Source organism: Diadema antillarum, unplaced genomic scaffold, assembly GCF_040938485.1.
Source record: "Diadema antillarum isolate AM-2024a unplaced genomic scaffold, OU_Dant_1.0 scf00000098, whole genome shotgun sequence".
In the NCBI taxonomy this organism is placed as follows: domain Eukaryota; kingdom Metazoa; phylum Echinodermata; class Echinoidea; order Diadematoida; family Diadematidae; genus Diadema; species Diadema antillarum.
The window spans coordinates 2286343-2302886 of NW_027270987.1; the positions used below are offsets into that span (position 1 = coordinate 2286343).

The window sequence follows — 16544 nt, forward strand, 5'->3', positions numbered from 1 at the left end:
GCTAGCAATATTTTTTTTCCCATCAATTATATCTTATTTAGATTTTTTAATATGATTCTTTCAAATCAAGACTATAGTGATATTTTACTACTTCAGCTGTAACACAATATTACCGAAGAGACAATAGGGTCATGAGATCATTTTGGGTTGATCATTTATTGTACATTGTATACACACATAACAGTAACCCGTTGCGTGGAACATAGTCGCAGTGTGAAGAAAGGCAGTTCGGATACGGATATCGGCTCGGCGTTTCTTATGTATGGTACAAGACATCGATTTACAAGACACAGTGTATACACTCCTTAGTCAAACGCTTGTTTGACTGCTAGTCGACAGGATTTGCAATTTATCACCCACTTGACTATCTTTTCATCAGTCAAGATGTTAGCAGCCATCAACAGATTTCTTGACTGGCTTAAAAGCCTTTTCTGGAAGGAAGAAATGGAGCTTACATTGGTTGGGCTGCAATACTCGGGGAAAACAACGTTTGTCAATGTGATTTCGGTAGGTGTTAGCTATCTGCATCTCTACTGCATACTGCAATGCAAGTGCATGTGTACTAATGCGTATGAATAAATTTTACACGTATGACTACAACAGTAAACTTTATTCTTTCAGTATCAACTGCATGCTGCATGCTGCATAGCCTAATTAAACATGAAATCGATTCTAGTGTCAATAAAATTTCCTCACTGTCCCCATTCGATGATGCTCTTGTTTATCAATTTTCTTGATTATGATCATGCCAAGAAATGTGTCACTGTTTACCACTGTTAGACCCCCTCTACCATTGAAAATACCATGTCTACGTAACGTGAGACCCTAAATTTACATTTGCCCAGATGTAATTTATTATAGGCTAGTATAGCTGATCCAAGAGGCTGGTGTAAGTAATTACAGTAAAAATTTAAGTCTGTAAAGTTGGAAGACTAGTAACTAACTAGTAACTAACCGCTAGTAACTGCGGCAGTAAGCGGCCGTGCAACATACGGCATCGGTAATATACCATTAAACACAGCATTGCACTGTTAGTGTTACATGCACACTACACACACACTAACACACTACCAATCAACAAAAACCAACCGATAAAATGGGCACGATCTGTAATAAAAGTGAAATTTTCTCACCTAAAGGCTAAATGACAACATATCACATCCAAAAAAAAACAATTTCGGTACTTCTTAACATAACAATTAAGAAATAATGCTCCGAGAAACTTGATTTTTTGTCGTTTACTCGATGTTCATGGATTTTATGACAGATATATGGCGCCATACAAATGCTGTGGATCATCATCATCATCATCATTTTGAAAACATATCCTCACATAAAATAGGACTTTCGCGAGCCGATGTGGGCCGCCATTTTTGTTCGGAAAGTGAATGTTACCATCGAAAAAATTGAGAAAAACACGAGAAAGTCATCAACAACACCGCCAGAATTGCGATCTTGTTTGCTGCCAATGCATGCACGCTCGCTATTTTCACATGCTTTCGCAACAGGCAATGTTCGTGAGACATGTGAATGCGTTCAGCTAGAGATCGCGGAGCACGCGCGTATTACATAGGGATTGTACATCGTGCCGCAAGCAGAACCACTACGTCGCATACTGCCCTTATTGGCAAAAATTGTGCTAGGTTTTGCCCTGGTAAATCATGAAAACTGCGTTTGTCAGTGGTAAATTTATTTTATGAAAAACATTGCGTTAATGAATAATCTTGTCTATGATATATGAAATGGTTGAAAATAATTTGCCTGATTTGTTTACAAGTTGGAAAAACCCTTAATAATTTTTAAACTGCCGCAAACTGGATATTTTACTCTACACGATGCCTTCTGTTTGTGTCAAAGAAAAAAAAAAGAGGCACATTGCACTGCTTTCTATTTATTTGGCATTGATAGGCCATTGGGCATTGTCACATGCTTGTTAAAAGATCCTCCCTGACCCTAACCCCGGGGCACTCCTTGTACACAGTCAGTTAGGACGCTTCGCATTCGGACTGGTCACAGTTGAGTTACCCTGACCCTTGAACCCTGTCTTGTATATCTAGAGACTATAAAGCAAAAATGCCAAGGTTCGACTTCCTGTGCCAAAATTTAACCAAAGGTTTTACATGTAGCAGCCGGTCGAATTTTGTAAGGCGTTATGGTCAAATCATGGGCAGCTTGCTTTACAGTACATCTTACAAGAATACTTGCATTGCTTAGATTTTCTAGTACCAAAGGTAATCATAATTCTAGTGATCATGGCCAATAATTAATAATGTAGAAAATAAAATCACTGGAATGCATTTGAACATATTATTTTATTCTTACAGTGTCTTAGAACATCCAAAATGAATGCGTGCTGACATGCTCAGCAGGGTAGGCCTCGTGTATCCATATTTCTGACCTACACTGTATTTCAGTCCATGGACTCAATTTCGTAACCCATTGAGAACGAGTCTCGAGTATACATGTACTTTGGCAAGCGTCTATGGGAAATGCATGTTGTAGCAAAATCAGCCCGTCCTCAATGGGTTAAGCCAAGGTTTTTTATTTAAATTCCCTTGTGTATTTGGGCCTTCATGCAGCATGAGCACATGTGGTGAACATACAGCATAGTTATACATTTTGTTTATTTCTCGGAATGAGTCTGTTCATTGAGTTGGCAGATGGCAGTTTTGCAGAGTATTAAAATCAACATGCAGGTATTATTACTTTATTGATAAGCATTGATTGTGTCAACTGTTTATGGCTGATGGAATATCTTAATTTACATGTATATCACTTTCTTTTAAGGGTTTCTTGAAAAAAAAATCATGTGTTGCTTGAATTTCAGTTTTAATATTTGTTGATTTTTGTTTTCTTTGATGTATGATTTGGTTGGTTGTTTGTGTGTTTTTTATTTATTTTTTGTTTTGTTTTTGCTGTGATTGGTCATGTTGAATAAATGGATGAAATTACAGAGAATTTTTATCATGCCTTATGACTTAATGTTCTCCTACTTCCCATCCCATCCCATCCCATTTGCAGTCAGGACAATTTAGCGAAGACATGATACCCACAGTAGGCTTCAACATGAGGAAAGTCACGAAAGGAAATGTCACAATAAAGGTAAGTTGTACACTTGTATGCAGTTTGGTGGAGGAGATTCATCTCATACAGTAGTGCATGATGCTGGGTTAACTTCACATCCAGGGTTTATTTCTTGTTTAATAACACTATATGTGCCATCATGCACACACACACAAATTATCATATACAGTATATCACATCTGAGTTACTACAACCAAATACTGGAGAGAAAGAGAGAGAGATATAAGAAGCTTTTTACAATTTCATATTTAAATCTGAAGTGCATTGTTGGAAATTCAATGAACACCATTCTGCCAGCCAATATAGATCTTCTTCAGTGTAATTATGACTTCAGTTGTGCTTCTGTCAGTCTGGAAAAATGCCTAGGAGAGAAATTTAAGTTTCAGTGACAGCAGTTCGAAAGCAGTGTTTGTATTAATGGTCATTTTTAAGAATCTGTACAATGAATACTGCATACAAGTACATGTACTTGTACAATTGTATATAGGCCTATGGTAGAAGGAAAGTACCGGGATGGAGTATTTGTCATACCCAATCAATGTGTAGATAGACAAGTCTTTATTTTAAAATTTTTTGCCTTAATTGTTGAATGTGTTCTGTGAAAGCAAAATTTTTCAGACATTTAATACTCTTGCACTCATCATGGTTAGATGACATTTTTTTGTTTTTCGTTTCAGTTTCACTGACTTTGGATGCCTTAGTACTACTGATAATTTATCTCAAAATCATGTAGCTTGAATAATGTTAGCAAAATGAGTGTGAAGAGTACAAAATGTGCAGTAACTTCCTCACCTCAAAAATATTCCATGATATCAGTAATCTATTGTATGACTTGTATAGAAGTTGGCCTGAATGAATAGAGTCAATCAAATGGTGTAAATATGAACAATATTGGACAAATTTTCAAAAAAAAATGTCTGTATCTAAATGTTACTGTATAATCAGTGTTTACTCTCCTTCAATTCAATTCAATTCAATTCAATTTTATTGTCCATTTCTGGAAATTTCAGACTTTTGATGAGCTGTTGCCATCAATTTTAGTGAAAACTCATGCTTTTTTTGTATTTTTTCTTCTTTTCTGGATTTTTTTCTTCTTCTTCTTTTCTGGTATTTCTCTTGCCTGCAAGAAAGCAAACAAGTACAGTAATTTTTGATTGAGAGACAAAGCAATTTGAAAATGGACAAATTGTCCACTACCATCTCGTAGCTTGTTGGTCTTGTTGTTGAGAGCGATATTGTCCATGTCTTGTTCATTGCAGCTCTGGGATATCGGAGGACAACCAAGATTCAGGAGTATGTGGGAAAGATACTGCAGGGGGGTCAACTGTATTGTGTAAGTATGAATGCCTTTGACTGTACATAATGCAAATGGATTTAGTTTTTACCGTTTATGTTTAAAACACAGTTCGAGTGTAGCTCAATCAATGGTTTTGTTAGTTGAACTATTCTATTTTCAACTTTATGTTCAACTTATCTTCCGGATACTGCTACCTCTTGGAAGATTCTCTATTGCTTTGGTTAATCATTATTCACATTCTTTCACAGATTTTGAAACTATCCAAGAGATTGCTGTTATCTAGCAATGAGTTTAGCTTTAATAGAATGTTTACCTTGAAAGATTTTTGATGCTCAACTATTTGTGTTCACATGAAAAAGGCACCCTAAACTTGTGAACAGTTTTTTCTTTTTGTGTGTTTGTTTTTTTGGGAGGGGGGATAAAGTGACTGTAAGACTGACACAAATTTGATTCATCACTTTACAACGTGCAAATCTCATTTGATAGGGAATCCTTATTATGAAATAGCTGGAAAAAAAATGTTTTGTCCTCTTCTTGTGATAGAGACTTTTGACCCATTCACAGTACACTAGTGAACAACTTCATTATGAGCATAAATTTGATCCATCACTGTAGAACCTTCACAGTGTAGTTCTACATGTCATCAGTTGTCAGTAGTCATTTGAATTTACTACCTGTCAATCATCATTTTCTTTGCATTGGAGAAAATGGAATCTCCCATCTCATCAAGTCAATTGCTTTACATTCATTCTTATCCATTCATTGTTTTAGATAACTGTCGTGGTAATAACGATAATGATCATAATAATGATAGTAATAATCAGAATAAAAATAATGGTAGTAGAAATACAACTACTACTTCTAATAAATGATTATAATAGTGAAAATTCTGATTAAAATGCATGTGATAATGAGGATTGTTATAATTTGGTAACAATAAGCTATATTGGTTTGGTTTTATATTCCACAGATACAAAGATGTACATGTACCTTCTTCCATTGCTTTTATAGAGGGCCCTGACGATTTTAGAAATCAGAAGTCCTTTTTATAGGAGCAGCTCCTTGAATGATTTTAACAATACTGCCTGGGATGTTGTGTACATGTTGCATACATGTATACATTGTAAGTTGTATCTGTTTCAAATTTTTGTGCATACAGGAATAATATTCTCATCAAAACATTTCTCATCTCATTCACTGTGATCCATTCCATAGGTACATGGTAGATGCAGCCGATCACGAAAAGTTAGAAGCATCACGGAATGAGCTGCACAATCTTCTCGACAAACCACAATTGCAAGGAATTCCAGTAAGTTGATTCAGGTCTCTTCGTACTACAAACGGACACTCCATTATGAAGGGAAGTTCAAGTGCGTACAGTTCGTCCATCTCGTGTGACTGATTGAAATTCTTCATACCATGACGCCTTAGTGTATTTGTTCGATAGAGTTCATAATTGTGCATAAATTGTGATTTCATTATCAAGTATACCCTTAGCAGAGATAGGTACAGTGCTATTGTTTGATCGGGAAAATGTCAGCAAAGTGCCTGGGTGCTCTGAAATAAACAGATGGAGAGTCACCTCAGTTTAGCATCAATCGTCCGTCTTACGAATGCAGAAACATGATATTATGCTGGAGATTATTTCTGTGCAAAGAATATCAATGTGCTGTGTATATAATATAAAAGAAGATTTTGGTATAGACTCAAGTTTGACGAAATGACAGCACCACCAGCAAAGTCGTACCGACATTACTTTCCACAGAGCACATCATCACAATTATGAGAGCATGTATATCTTCGTCATACACAGCTTTTCATTTGTGAGCCTGCTTTAGTTGATTTAGCTTTGATACTGGTGAATGGCCAAGTAAGTACTACAAAAGTGTCTGCCTTGCTTCATCATTTTGGAAAAACATTGTTTTTCAAACCATGTACAACTGTAACATTTGATAGAAACTTTCATGCTAGAATCACAGTACAGCAAAGTTGTGGGGAAAATTTCAAGCTTTGCTGTGTTGTTAATCTTGCAACAAAGCTATGGTATTCTTCCTTGCAAATTGTCAGTATTCAAAACATTATCCCAAAGGTACATGTAATGCAAAATTTTATTCTTGGTCACAAGCACTTATATTTTTAGGCGTACATGTAGCTCTGGGAGACAAGACTTTCTGAAGTCACAACCACAACAGAAAATTGGAGTTTTCTCGAAAAATCCCAAGAAAACACGGCTATTCCATCACCACACAGCGTGATAGATACATGTACATTGTATGTATGTCATAAATGCACAAGGAAATGCGTGTGACACTTTCAATTCACTGTGGCAATTTATTGAACGGTGTGTGTGTGTTTTTGTTAAAGCAAAATATGCAAACTTGGCAAGCCATCAACTGAGTCGGGCATACAAAGGTGGCACATGAAGGGTGAAACCATAGGCATTGCCAAGAGGATTGAAAGATCTGCTTTAACTCTCAGGGGACCAATGATTCAAAATTCCATAGACACAGTACTCAAACAAGTTGCTCATGGTAATGAAAGAGTCAAAGTTAGAACTGATGTGTTGATAACTGGTCAGAAAGTAGAATACTGATGTAAAGTATCGATCCCCTAGGATATATTCTGAATCCAGTCCTGAATAGTGAGTGATTTGTTGTACAAGTAGCCCTCACATTTGCCATAAGTTGTCTTCTAACATATCTTTCCATCAAGGTCTATAATGCAACATAGAGACCATCAATGTGGTATTGAATATATCACTGCCTAATTTTTCGAAGAAATACTACCTATCTTTTGTGGCAGTATCGTTTATTTGATTGTGAATTTTGTGCTCGACATGTGTTGAGAAAAATGTGATGATTGATGCAGAGTTCCTTGTTAATATGTCTTGACTTCAACTATATCACCAAAATTATATCGGAAATTCGAGTACTATTGGAGAGCGGAAAGAACACACGTTCACACAATGACTTGTGTGTAGTCAAACTCATATAATGTGGCAATGCACGTGTGCAGCAGCGAGATGTACATCACACTTGTCAACTCTCTCTGCCTGTGAATCTGTTGATATTTGTAGGTACTAGTGCTGGGTAACAAGAGAGACATCCCCACAGCCTATGATGAGAAGGAGCTTATCGAGAGGATGAACCTCTCCGCGATCCAGGACCGGGAGATCTGCTGCTATTCCATCTCGTGCAAAGAAAAGGAAAACATTGGTAAATTACTTATTGAAACTGAAACTAAAACTGAAATTGACCCCTACAGATAATCTTTGCACCCATTTATTTCTCTGTTTCAGATCAAGAGGTGATGTCATAAACCCATAATATGATCATACAGAGAACTTCATGTTGAAAAGACTAAAAGAATTGTTTTTTTAATGAAAGTACAGACACTATTGATTGAAGTGTGTAGATCTAGAAGAAGGATATAAAGCAAAACTCAAAACGGAAATTCAAAAGCAATAACACTTAATTTTCAAAAAGATATACATGTAATCATCTTCTTTCCTGGTAATTGCACACACATACACAAAGATATGTTCATTTACAATATGTACATACATTTGCAAATCAAGGAGTTTGTTCTTACTGGAGAGGCCAATTTTGATAGCTCTGCCATGACATTGGTTAGATGTCCTTTTAAGTTTTTGGAAACTGGCTGTTCTATTTTTCCATTGAATGCCCAACAGCTCAATGTCATTCACATGTTTGTCAAGCCCTAGTGTCTGTCTCGGTTTCCTTCATGTGGGCTGTGAACCCCCACCCATCCCTACAAATACAGTGGAACCTTGTCATAAAGAGGTCGGATAGAATGAAACCTTCTAACAAGACGACTTTGTAGGTCTTAAAGATGGGCCATCCCTTCTGCATTCCTTCCCAAATAGCACAGAACATGATATATTCCACCAGAATGACAAGACTATTGTAAAGCTATAACATTTCTGTGATATTTGAAGGTTGTTAGCTGTTAAAATTCAAATAATGCACCAAATGCTCACCGCAACATATTCTGTGTACAAGGCACAGCTGCGTATACTAATCCTCCTGTGGTTGTAATATGATACTTACACTTCGAACAATAGATATGCATGTTAAAGCAGTCAGAAAGGAAGAATTCACTAGCTTCTTTTACTTTGTTATCTATGGCAATTAACAACACACCACTTACATGAACTACATAAGTGCATCACACAGGTCTGTAAAACTAGACTAGTAGTTTAGATTTGTAATTTTTTCGTAGTCCGAAAAAATTATTCGAATCTTAATGGTCAATTTAACTCAACAAATAAAGACCCTCTTGAGTTCAAAATTTACAGGAGGTTTCCAAATACGGTAGTGTTTTCTTCAATACCTAAGTGTTCTCACCAAATTTTCAAAAATTTCATGCAAAAGGGATGATATGTCTTTAAATCTTCATATTTCTTTGGTTGTTGTACCCTGATATAGCGAGATAATTGTTGCAACTGTGTATTTAGGCATGTGCAGGACCTTTTTCAATCATTGCCTGACAACACTCTTGAGTGTACTCGTTTACCTGGACTCGTCTGTGTATGCACATTGATACATGTAAAGGTGAATGTTATCTCAAAACTCACACATACACACACACACACACACACACACACACACACACACAAAACAAGCCAGAAATCTCAGGAAGGCAGTGAATAAATTTTTGATGAAAGTTCTTTCCCAGAGCTGTCAAGATATGTCTGGATATTATCTGCATCCCCTAATCATATCAAATATATCTACAATCAATAGACAGTGAACAGGAATGCCTCAGAGTAATACACCTTGTAATTTTGTTTGTCGTGGTTTGCTGCTAGCATTATGCCAGTTAAGTTATATACAAAGCCACTGTTCTCTGTCAGCACTTTCAGAGTTCTTGTTCTAAATGAGTTGCCCCAATCAAAAGTGTTCCATTCCAGTATTTGCATGTGACATCCAAGTTTCTCGTCAGTGTTAGTATGGCTAGAATCACGAAAATCTTCTTGCTGTAAAGTTCTACCACATGGCTAGAATCATGAAAATCTTCTTGTTGTAATGACACATTGTGAATATTGCATCTGAGATAAAGTATGTAATATACATTGATTAAATCCATTGCACACTCGGTTCCCTTATAGGGAACCCAAACCCAAAGAACAGTGTGGATTGAGTGAAAGCAGCAACACTAGTAGAACACATCAGTGAAATTTTTAATAAAATCGGACAATCGGTGCCAAAGTTATGAATTTTTGAAGTTTTGGTGTTGGAACTGCTGGATGAGGAGACTACTAGAGGTTATGACGTATGAGTGGACAACAATATAAAGAAAATGTAAAGAGAATTCCACAAAAATTCATTTTTCATGAAAATTACACATTCCATCAACTTGATACTGACAATTATTCCGCCTGCTTTCTGAAAGCGGTTAGTCAAGTGCTCTTTCATTATGCTAGAAAAGTGAATTTTTGTGGAATGTTCTTTATATTGTTGTCCACTCATACGTCATAACCTCTAGTAGTCTCCTCATCCAGCAGTTCCAACACCAAAACTGTAAAAATTCATAACATTTGCATCGATTGTTCGATTTTCCTCAAACTTTCACTGATGTGTTCTACTAATGTTGCTGCTTTCACTCAATCCACAATGCTCCTTGGGTTTGGGTTCCCTTTAAAAGCAGTAAATTCACTGTGTGCAGCAAGTATGATCTTGATCAAATACAGAAGATTTCAGTAAGCGTTTGTCCAAAAAGCAAATAGGAATGCTTAAAAGCAAGCAGACTTATTTGATTATCAAATATCCATACTTTCTTTCATTTTCATCTTCCAGACATCACGTTGCAATGGCTGATACAGCATTCAAAGTCAGGAGGAAGTCGCTAGGTTTGGCTGCTGACAATCCCTTGTCTACTGGCAGAGTATCGCGGGAGATCAACGCCGACCAACATAGATTTGAATGAATTTATTATTATTATTATCGTTGTCTGTTGTGTATATTATGTTAGATGAACAGTAACCAAGATGTCAGAGAAAAACTACTGCTATTTGTAAAAACAACAACAAAACAAAACAGACAAAGAAATACCTTTTTTTTTCTTCTTCTTCTTCTTGGGAGAGGGATCTATAGTATATCTCCTTTTCCGTCTCTTATCACAACTTTGTTGTGAGTGGGCCCTGGTGTAGTCTGCATAATTTATCCAACTCAGAGACTGTGTTGGGATGTGCTGCACCGGTGGATTGAGAACACGCGAGTGTAGAGGTATTTTGACAGCTACAATGAGACACTGCTGTATGTATGTGCATATTCATAACGTCACCTAGGCTATTGCACCACCCAAAGTCCCTCCATGTATACCAGTGTACATTCCTTCTTTGCAAAGCTGCAAATAATGTGTCCTTTGGCTCCCCCACTTTCCAGATGCTCAGTCATATGTAGAATATACTCTTATGGGTTCTTCCCCTTTTCTTGGCTGCGCAACTGTCCCATTTTGCCAGCGCTGAGGAATGCACATTGTTGTCTGAATATGAAACAAGCCCTACGCAACTCAGTGCATTTACTCGTAACCCGCACATAGTGATACTGCAGCATATTTTTGTTGCTATATTTGTAGTTAAACAAGCATAATCATCAGAAATCATTGATTTACCAAGTTGCATGTTACAGCAAACTCATGCTGTTTAGCTGACAATGGCTGTATACTATTAACATTCAACTTTAGATGTTTGAGTCTTGCTGACATTTTGAAAAAGACCATTGCATCAAAATATAATTCTTCCTTGGACATATTAAGAGAGGACACTGTACTCTTTCATGTGACTGTTTGCTTTTTCAAGAGCTACTCTTTTTTTTAACCACTAATCATAGATAGTTTCTGCTTGATTGAAGTTTATTGTCAAGACAATAGAGTGTGAAGTGATGCCATGTATTCTGCAGCTAGTTCTTGGTAAAGAGTTGTCTTAGAATGGCAAAGTCTATGCATTTATTTATTTTGACATTTGGACATACCTGTGCTATTCAAGCACAGTAGGGTTTGAGAGCAAGTTGGCAGAATATATTCTTGGTTATCTTTTCCTGTGATGAAGTGACAGGCAAAAAGGTGTGGTCTCGATATTTGTACAGCGTTCTAATCAAGTGTAATTCATATACATGTATTTCCAAGTATTTCTTGAATATTTTCAAATGCCATTTGACCTTTGTAGGAATTTTTTGACTCTTTGCAAAAATGTTAAGTTCAGTGCGTGTGAATGTATAATCTCCATCAGTTATATGTGTTGATCATGTGCTTTACGAAGGAGAGTGATTAAAGAGTTCACTTGTGTCTATTGAAATACATGTATATCAAAGTTTGCACCTCTTATTATGTAGTGAGTGTTCTGGCCCTCAAAAGGAAACAATCTTAATTTGTTGCCTGCAGCAACACCCTAATTTATCTCTCCTGCCCAGTGAGGAGTATTAGACCAGTGCTTCTCAACCAGTGGGATGTGATGTCTCTCCAAATTAAAAAATAGAAAGATTTTTTATTCGATCTACACATGTGATTGGGCCTCAAAAATATTCATAGGGGCCAAAGTGGGCCTCGCATAAAAAAAGAAAAAAGGTTGAGAAGCACTGGTCAGTGGTGTTGGACTATTAAAACCACTTGTGTTTTGTACTCTTTCTTGGTCACCAAGTGATCTCTTGGGGTAAGGACTGAGTGATCTATTGTGTAGCAGGGCACGCCAGGATGACTATTTAGTGTGCGATATCTTGTCACCTTGGGTGAACCACAAGGGGTTACAGGGCATTAGAGAAAATATTTATACCACGTGTTTGATTTTCGCATTTAGGCAAGGACCACTGTACCTCGTTTATTGAGCATGTGCCCCCATAGACGTCACTTGCCTGACTCTAAGTTTCAGTTGCCCTTGGCGAGCGAGGGCAGGTTGGTTTTCATCAAAGCATCCTCGGCTAGGTTTTGTCAGTCACAAGTTTTTGCAGGTGTGTGAGGCAGAGTGCTCCAAGTCTGCTGAGCTTTGTGAGCAGCTCATCATGACACAGCATGCGCTGGAATCTTCTTTCACAGGAGTACAGACAAAAGAGTTGATGCTGACCTGCCAAGTTCTCTCCTGTTTCACATCGTCTCCCCCAGTCCACTGCCTGTATCGAGAATGGCTCCACACCTCCAAGCTAATGCTTTGGATATCTATAAGCAAGACACTAGAGAGAGCAGAGTATGTGGCAAGTACACCAAGCCTTCAATAATTATTCCATCTTTATGGCTCACTCCTGGAAGTTGTGAGCAGACTCCTTTCTGGTTCAGTGACAAGACGAAATGAATCTCACTTGTGTAGAAGTCACTTTACTCTCCAAACTCTGTACCTTTCATCTCCTAACCTGATGCGACCACAAATTCTGCCGTACACTGTGGACGAGACAACTTTGAACATGTGACCTTATGAATTCTCATCGTACAGGTTTGATGATATTCCCCTTTTATTAATTCTCTTTGCTAAGATGCACAAATGTGAATGATAATGTCTTGGAGACAGGGATTGGCATGCCAGTAAATTTGTGGGTTTTTTGTTTTGTTTTGTTTTGTTGTTTTGTTTTTTTTTTGGGGGGGGGGAACAAATCCATAGAAATGACACCATATTTTGCCACAACTGTTGCAGTGTGAAGACATTTTGTCTATAATATGCTCTGGTGTGTAATACAATGTAAATAGATAAACATACATACGTACATGCATACTATATGTTGTGTCTGTCTGGTTGTTCTGTGTGTTTTCATTCACTACTGTAAGTCAGTTTCAAATTGTGTTTTATATGAGATTTTGATCAATATTATGAAATTATGTGATCATTTGGTAGAAATTTTCCTTGTGAATTTGCAAGGGCACTAGTCTTTGATAAGTTCATTGATTAACAGTCCGTTTATAGCTTGCTCTTAATGAATTCTTCAGCATCCGAGTTCTGTACATATTGTACAGATCTGGTCAATGGGAATGATACCAATCAATTTTATGTTTGTGTTCCTCCAAGATATCCGTGTCCAGAAATCTTTAATACTGGTATTTCTTGTGTGCTTGTGTACTTCACGTTATGAAAAAGAAAAGAAGAAATGTACAGGCTTGAGGATTAACAGAAATTGAACCTTTAAACTCCCACTACCGGTTTACCATGATGATCAGAATTTCTGCCATTCATACACATTATTATAATGGGCCATGGATGTTTGTGTTATTATTGCCATTGCAGCCATTCATGTGTATTGAATGATACTATTGACAAGGCTGCTACATGCACTTAGTAAGCTTGTACAGGGACGATGTAAAACATTGCATTCATAGAGATATTAAACTAACTTGAGGGAAGGGAAAATCCCAGTGACTCCCAGTAAAACAATCATTTGAAAAAAAAAGGAAACTGTCTATCTTAAGTAGGATTCAAAGACCTTTCAGCCAAATTTAAGTCATAAAATATTTGTTTCAGCATGAGAAGTAATGAAATACTGTAATCAAATGCCTCTAGTAGTGATGGATACAGTTTCACCCCAAATGAACGGGCTAAACTTTCTCCGAGCAACTAAACAAGATGGCAGGTTTCTAGGGTACAAAATTCTATGGTGAGAAACGAGCTGAGTGAAGAACATCGCATTTGGGGCCTGAAGTCAATCATTGCAGCCTGGAGTTGAACTTATTATTTCCTTTTCATGTTAAAGGTGTAATCAGCTGAATACATGTGACAGAATTTTTTCAAGCAAAAAAAAAAAAAAAGGAGGATGTGGGAGTTTCTTTTCTGCATGCTCGATGCTAAGGACTTGGGCATCATACTATGTACATTGTCCCTTATCTTGACAGTTGCTTTAATAGGGGAATATACAAGTTTATTTAATTGTGCATGATTTGTTAGAAATTCACGTTTCAAAATCACAGTAAGAATGTGTAATGTTTTGGTTCATGTACACAAAAGTTGTCGAGACTTCCGAGGTGGCACTGATGAAATATACCTGGTACATTTTTTCACTTCCAAGATTCCTGCAGTTTGATTTTTCGACAGATATTAAAATCCTTTCTGTATACATTTTACAATTCCTCAGGCTCAAGTGACTGTTCCAACTTTGCAGGTTAAGCTGCCAGTTCCGAGATAGGATGTGCAGAGATATTTTAAGGGGGTCCGTCTACAGTCACAGTACTGTATAACTCTTAGCAGTTGTAGGTGCATACTGTAACACATAGACTGAAATTTCAGCAGTTCCTGGAAAGACAAATTGGCTGTATGTGTTTTTGGTATATGAAGAGAGCATTTTGGATGATCAGGTTAACAATAAATTCAACACAGAGTAATTGACTGTTTTTTTCCTTCTGTCGACCCATGTTGTAAAGTCCTTGCGGTTGGGAGTTAAATCCCAAAGCGTGATCATGTTTTGTTTTGTTATGCCTGAAGTGGCCGGAGGCATTATGTTTTCGGGTCGTCCGTCCGTCCGTCCGTCCGTCCCGTTTTGTTTTTTGTCGATATCTCGTGAGGTGGTTTTACATCAAACTTGGTATGAGGGATATCCTTGGGGGATAATGCTTTGTGTGGATTTTAGGGTCAGGGTCAAAGGTTCACAGGTTATTTTGTGGGGGAAAAAATGAAATTTCATGTTTTTCTCCATATCTCGCAAATGGTTCAAGGTATCTTCATGGAACCTTGTACCGAAGTGATTATCTAGGGAAGTTGGGGGTCATGGGTCACAGGTCAGGGGGGTCAAAGGTCAAGTCAACTCCTCAAAATTATCACTACTTTCCTTAAAATGCAATAAGCCTGAAGGTTTTTTTTTTTTTTAAACTTGATATGGCATGCATTACCCAATATATATTTTTAGTTTCTTGCCAAAAGGTGCAAAAGGTTTGAAAGTGCTAAATTGGAAATACTCAAGGTATCATCATGAAACTTACATATTTATGCATGCTCAACCTAACAGTGATTCTCTTTGGAACTGTGAGGTCAAAGGTCAAAGGCCAGGTTTAGATGCTATTTTCCCATTTGAAGAAATTATACTTTTCCTTCTTGAAAATTACTCAATGCATAAACTTATAAAAGGGTCAAAAGTCAAGTAAAAATTTTTCCTTCTGTCAATTGAACCTAGTTCTAGGAAAGTGAACATTGCACATTTGTGTCAAACCTGTGCCAATTGTGTGAAACTGTTGTCAAGACATTGAGACCTATTAGGAGAACCATGCATTATGGCGGAGGCATATCAGTAGCCGTAGCGATATATCTAGTTTTGTTTTGTTTTGTTTTGTTTTGTTTTGTTTTGTGTTTTTTCTCTCTCCCTTTCTTTTACAAACTCAATCTCTTTGATCTTGCAATGAGATTTTTGATACATGGTATTGTAAATTGTCGCTAATTAGTACAATAGTTTACAATTAATTTTACCACATAGCCACAATACCCAAAGAGAGTCAACCAAGCGATCAGTTGAAATAAATTTCTGGTACCACAAAGGTCAAATACAATAATTATTGCGTCTTTGCTGTCTTAATCACGGAGCCGTATCACCCTCCGCCCAACACCCCGTCTGGTGTGAGTTTTTGTATCATTGTGGTTTGGTGAACTTGTGACTGGTATGACAGCATTATTGTGGCAGACAACCAGTTGTATGACATATGTTTGATTCTGTGAGAGTTTTTTCCGTTAAAAACTTGCGAATATAAAATCTCCACCAGAGAAGTAAAAGAAAAAGTCTCTTTATAAATAACTTGTTAGATATTTTTCACCTGTTTAGATGCTCATAACACAAAACACACGGAAGCGGACGAGCAAGAGGTACATTTTTGGGGGTTCCATCGTGAATTTCGCTTTATATAGTCGGGGCACTGTGGGGGTAAAAAATGTCATTGTGGGAGTATTTGTGGGAGAAAAACAACGAGGTACTCCCACAAGTATACCTGTTTTGCTAGTTTTGTGCGTTAGCACGCGCACTCACACTAATCTCCCTAACGGATTTTTGATGTGTAAAATGTTGACAGCTTTTGCAGATATAATGACACAAGTAGGCCCCATTGTAACTTTTCGGTATAAAATTCACAGACAGCAGTCGACATGTATATCAAATACTCCTGCGTTACATTCGATACCTCCCCTGTGACGGTCATTGCGTTGATTTATTGGTGTTGGTGTTGGGAATATGAAAAAATCGAATTGCACAAG

At 37.2% G+C, this 16544-nt stretch overlaps 1 protein-coding gene across 1 annotated transcript; it reads left to right on the forward strand.

Annotated features, from left to right (window-relative positions):
- The first annotated feature begins 210 nt into the window (after positions 1-210).
- LOC139718688 (ADP-ribosylation factor-like protein 8B-A) lies at positions 211-12938 on the forward strand. Its single transcript, XM_071630147.1, has 6 exons — positions 211-507; positions 3022-3102; positions 4344-4417; positions 5597-5690; positions 7458-7596; positions 10201-12938. The coding sequence occupies exons 1-6, from the start codon at positions 385-387 to the stop codon at positions 10251-10253; spliced, it is 564 nt and encodes a 187-aa protein (XP_071486248.1). The 5' UTR covers positions 211-384; the 3' UTR covers positions 10254-12938.
- The last annotated feature ends 3606 nt before the right edge of the window (positions 12939-16544 follow it).

What these genes read in the sequence shown, in the direction of transcription:
- LOC139718688 (XM_071630147.1), top strand. Translation starts at nt 385, where the DNA reads ATGTTAGCAGCCATCAACAGATTTCTTGACTGGCTTAAAAGCCTTTTC. An exon ending in AGGGGGGTCAACTGTATTGT is followed by an intron (nt 4,418 to 5,596) that starts GTAAGTATGAAT and finishes TCCATTCCATAG; the next exon opens with GTACATGGTAGATGCAGCCG. An exon ending in CACAATTGCAAGGAATTCCA is followed by an intron (nt 5,691 to 7,457) that starts GTAAGTTGATTC and finishes TGATATTTGTAG; the next exon opens with GTACTAGTGCTGGGTAACAA.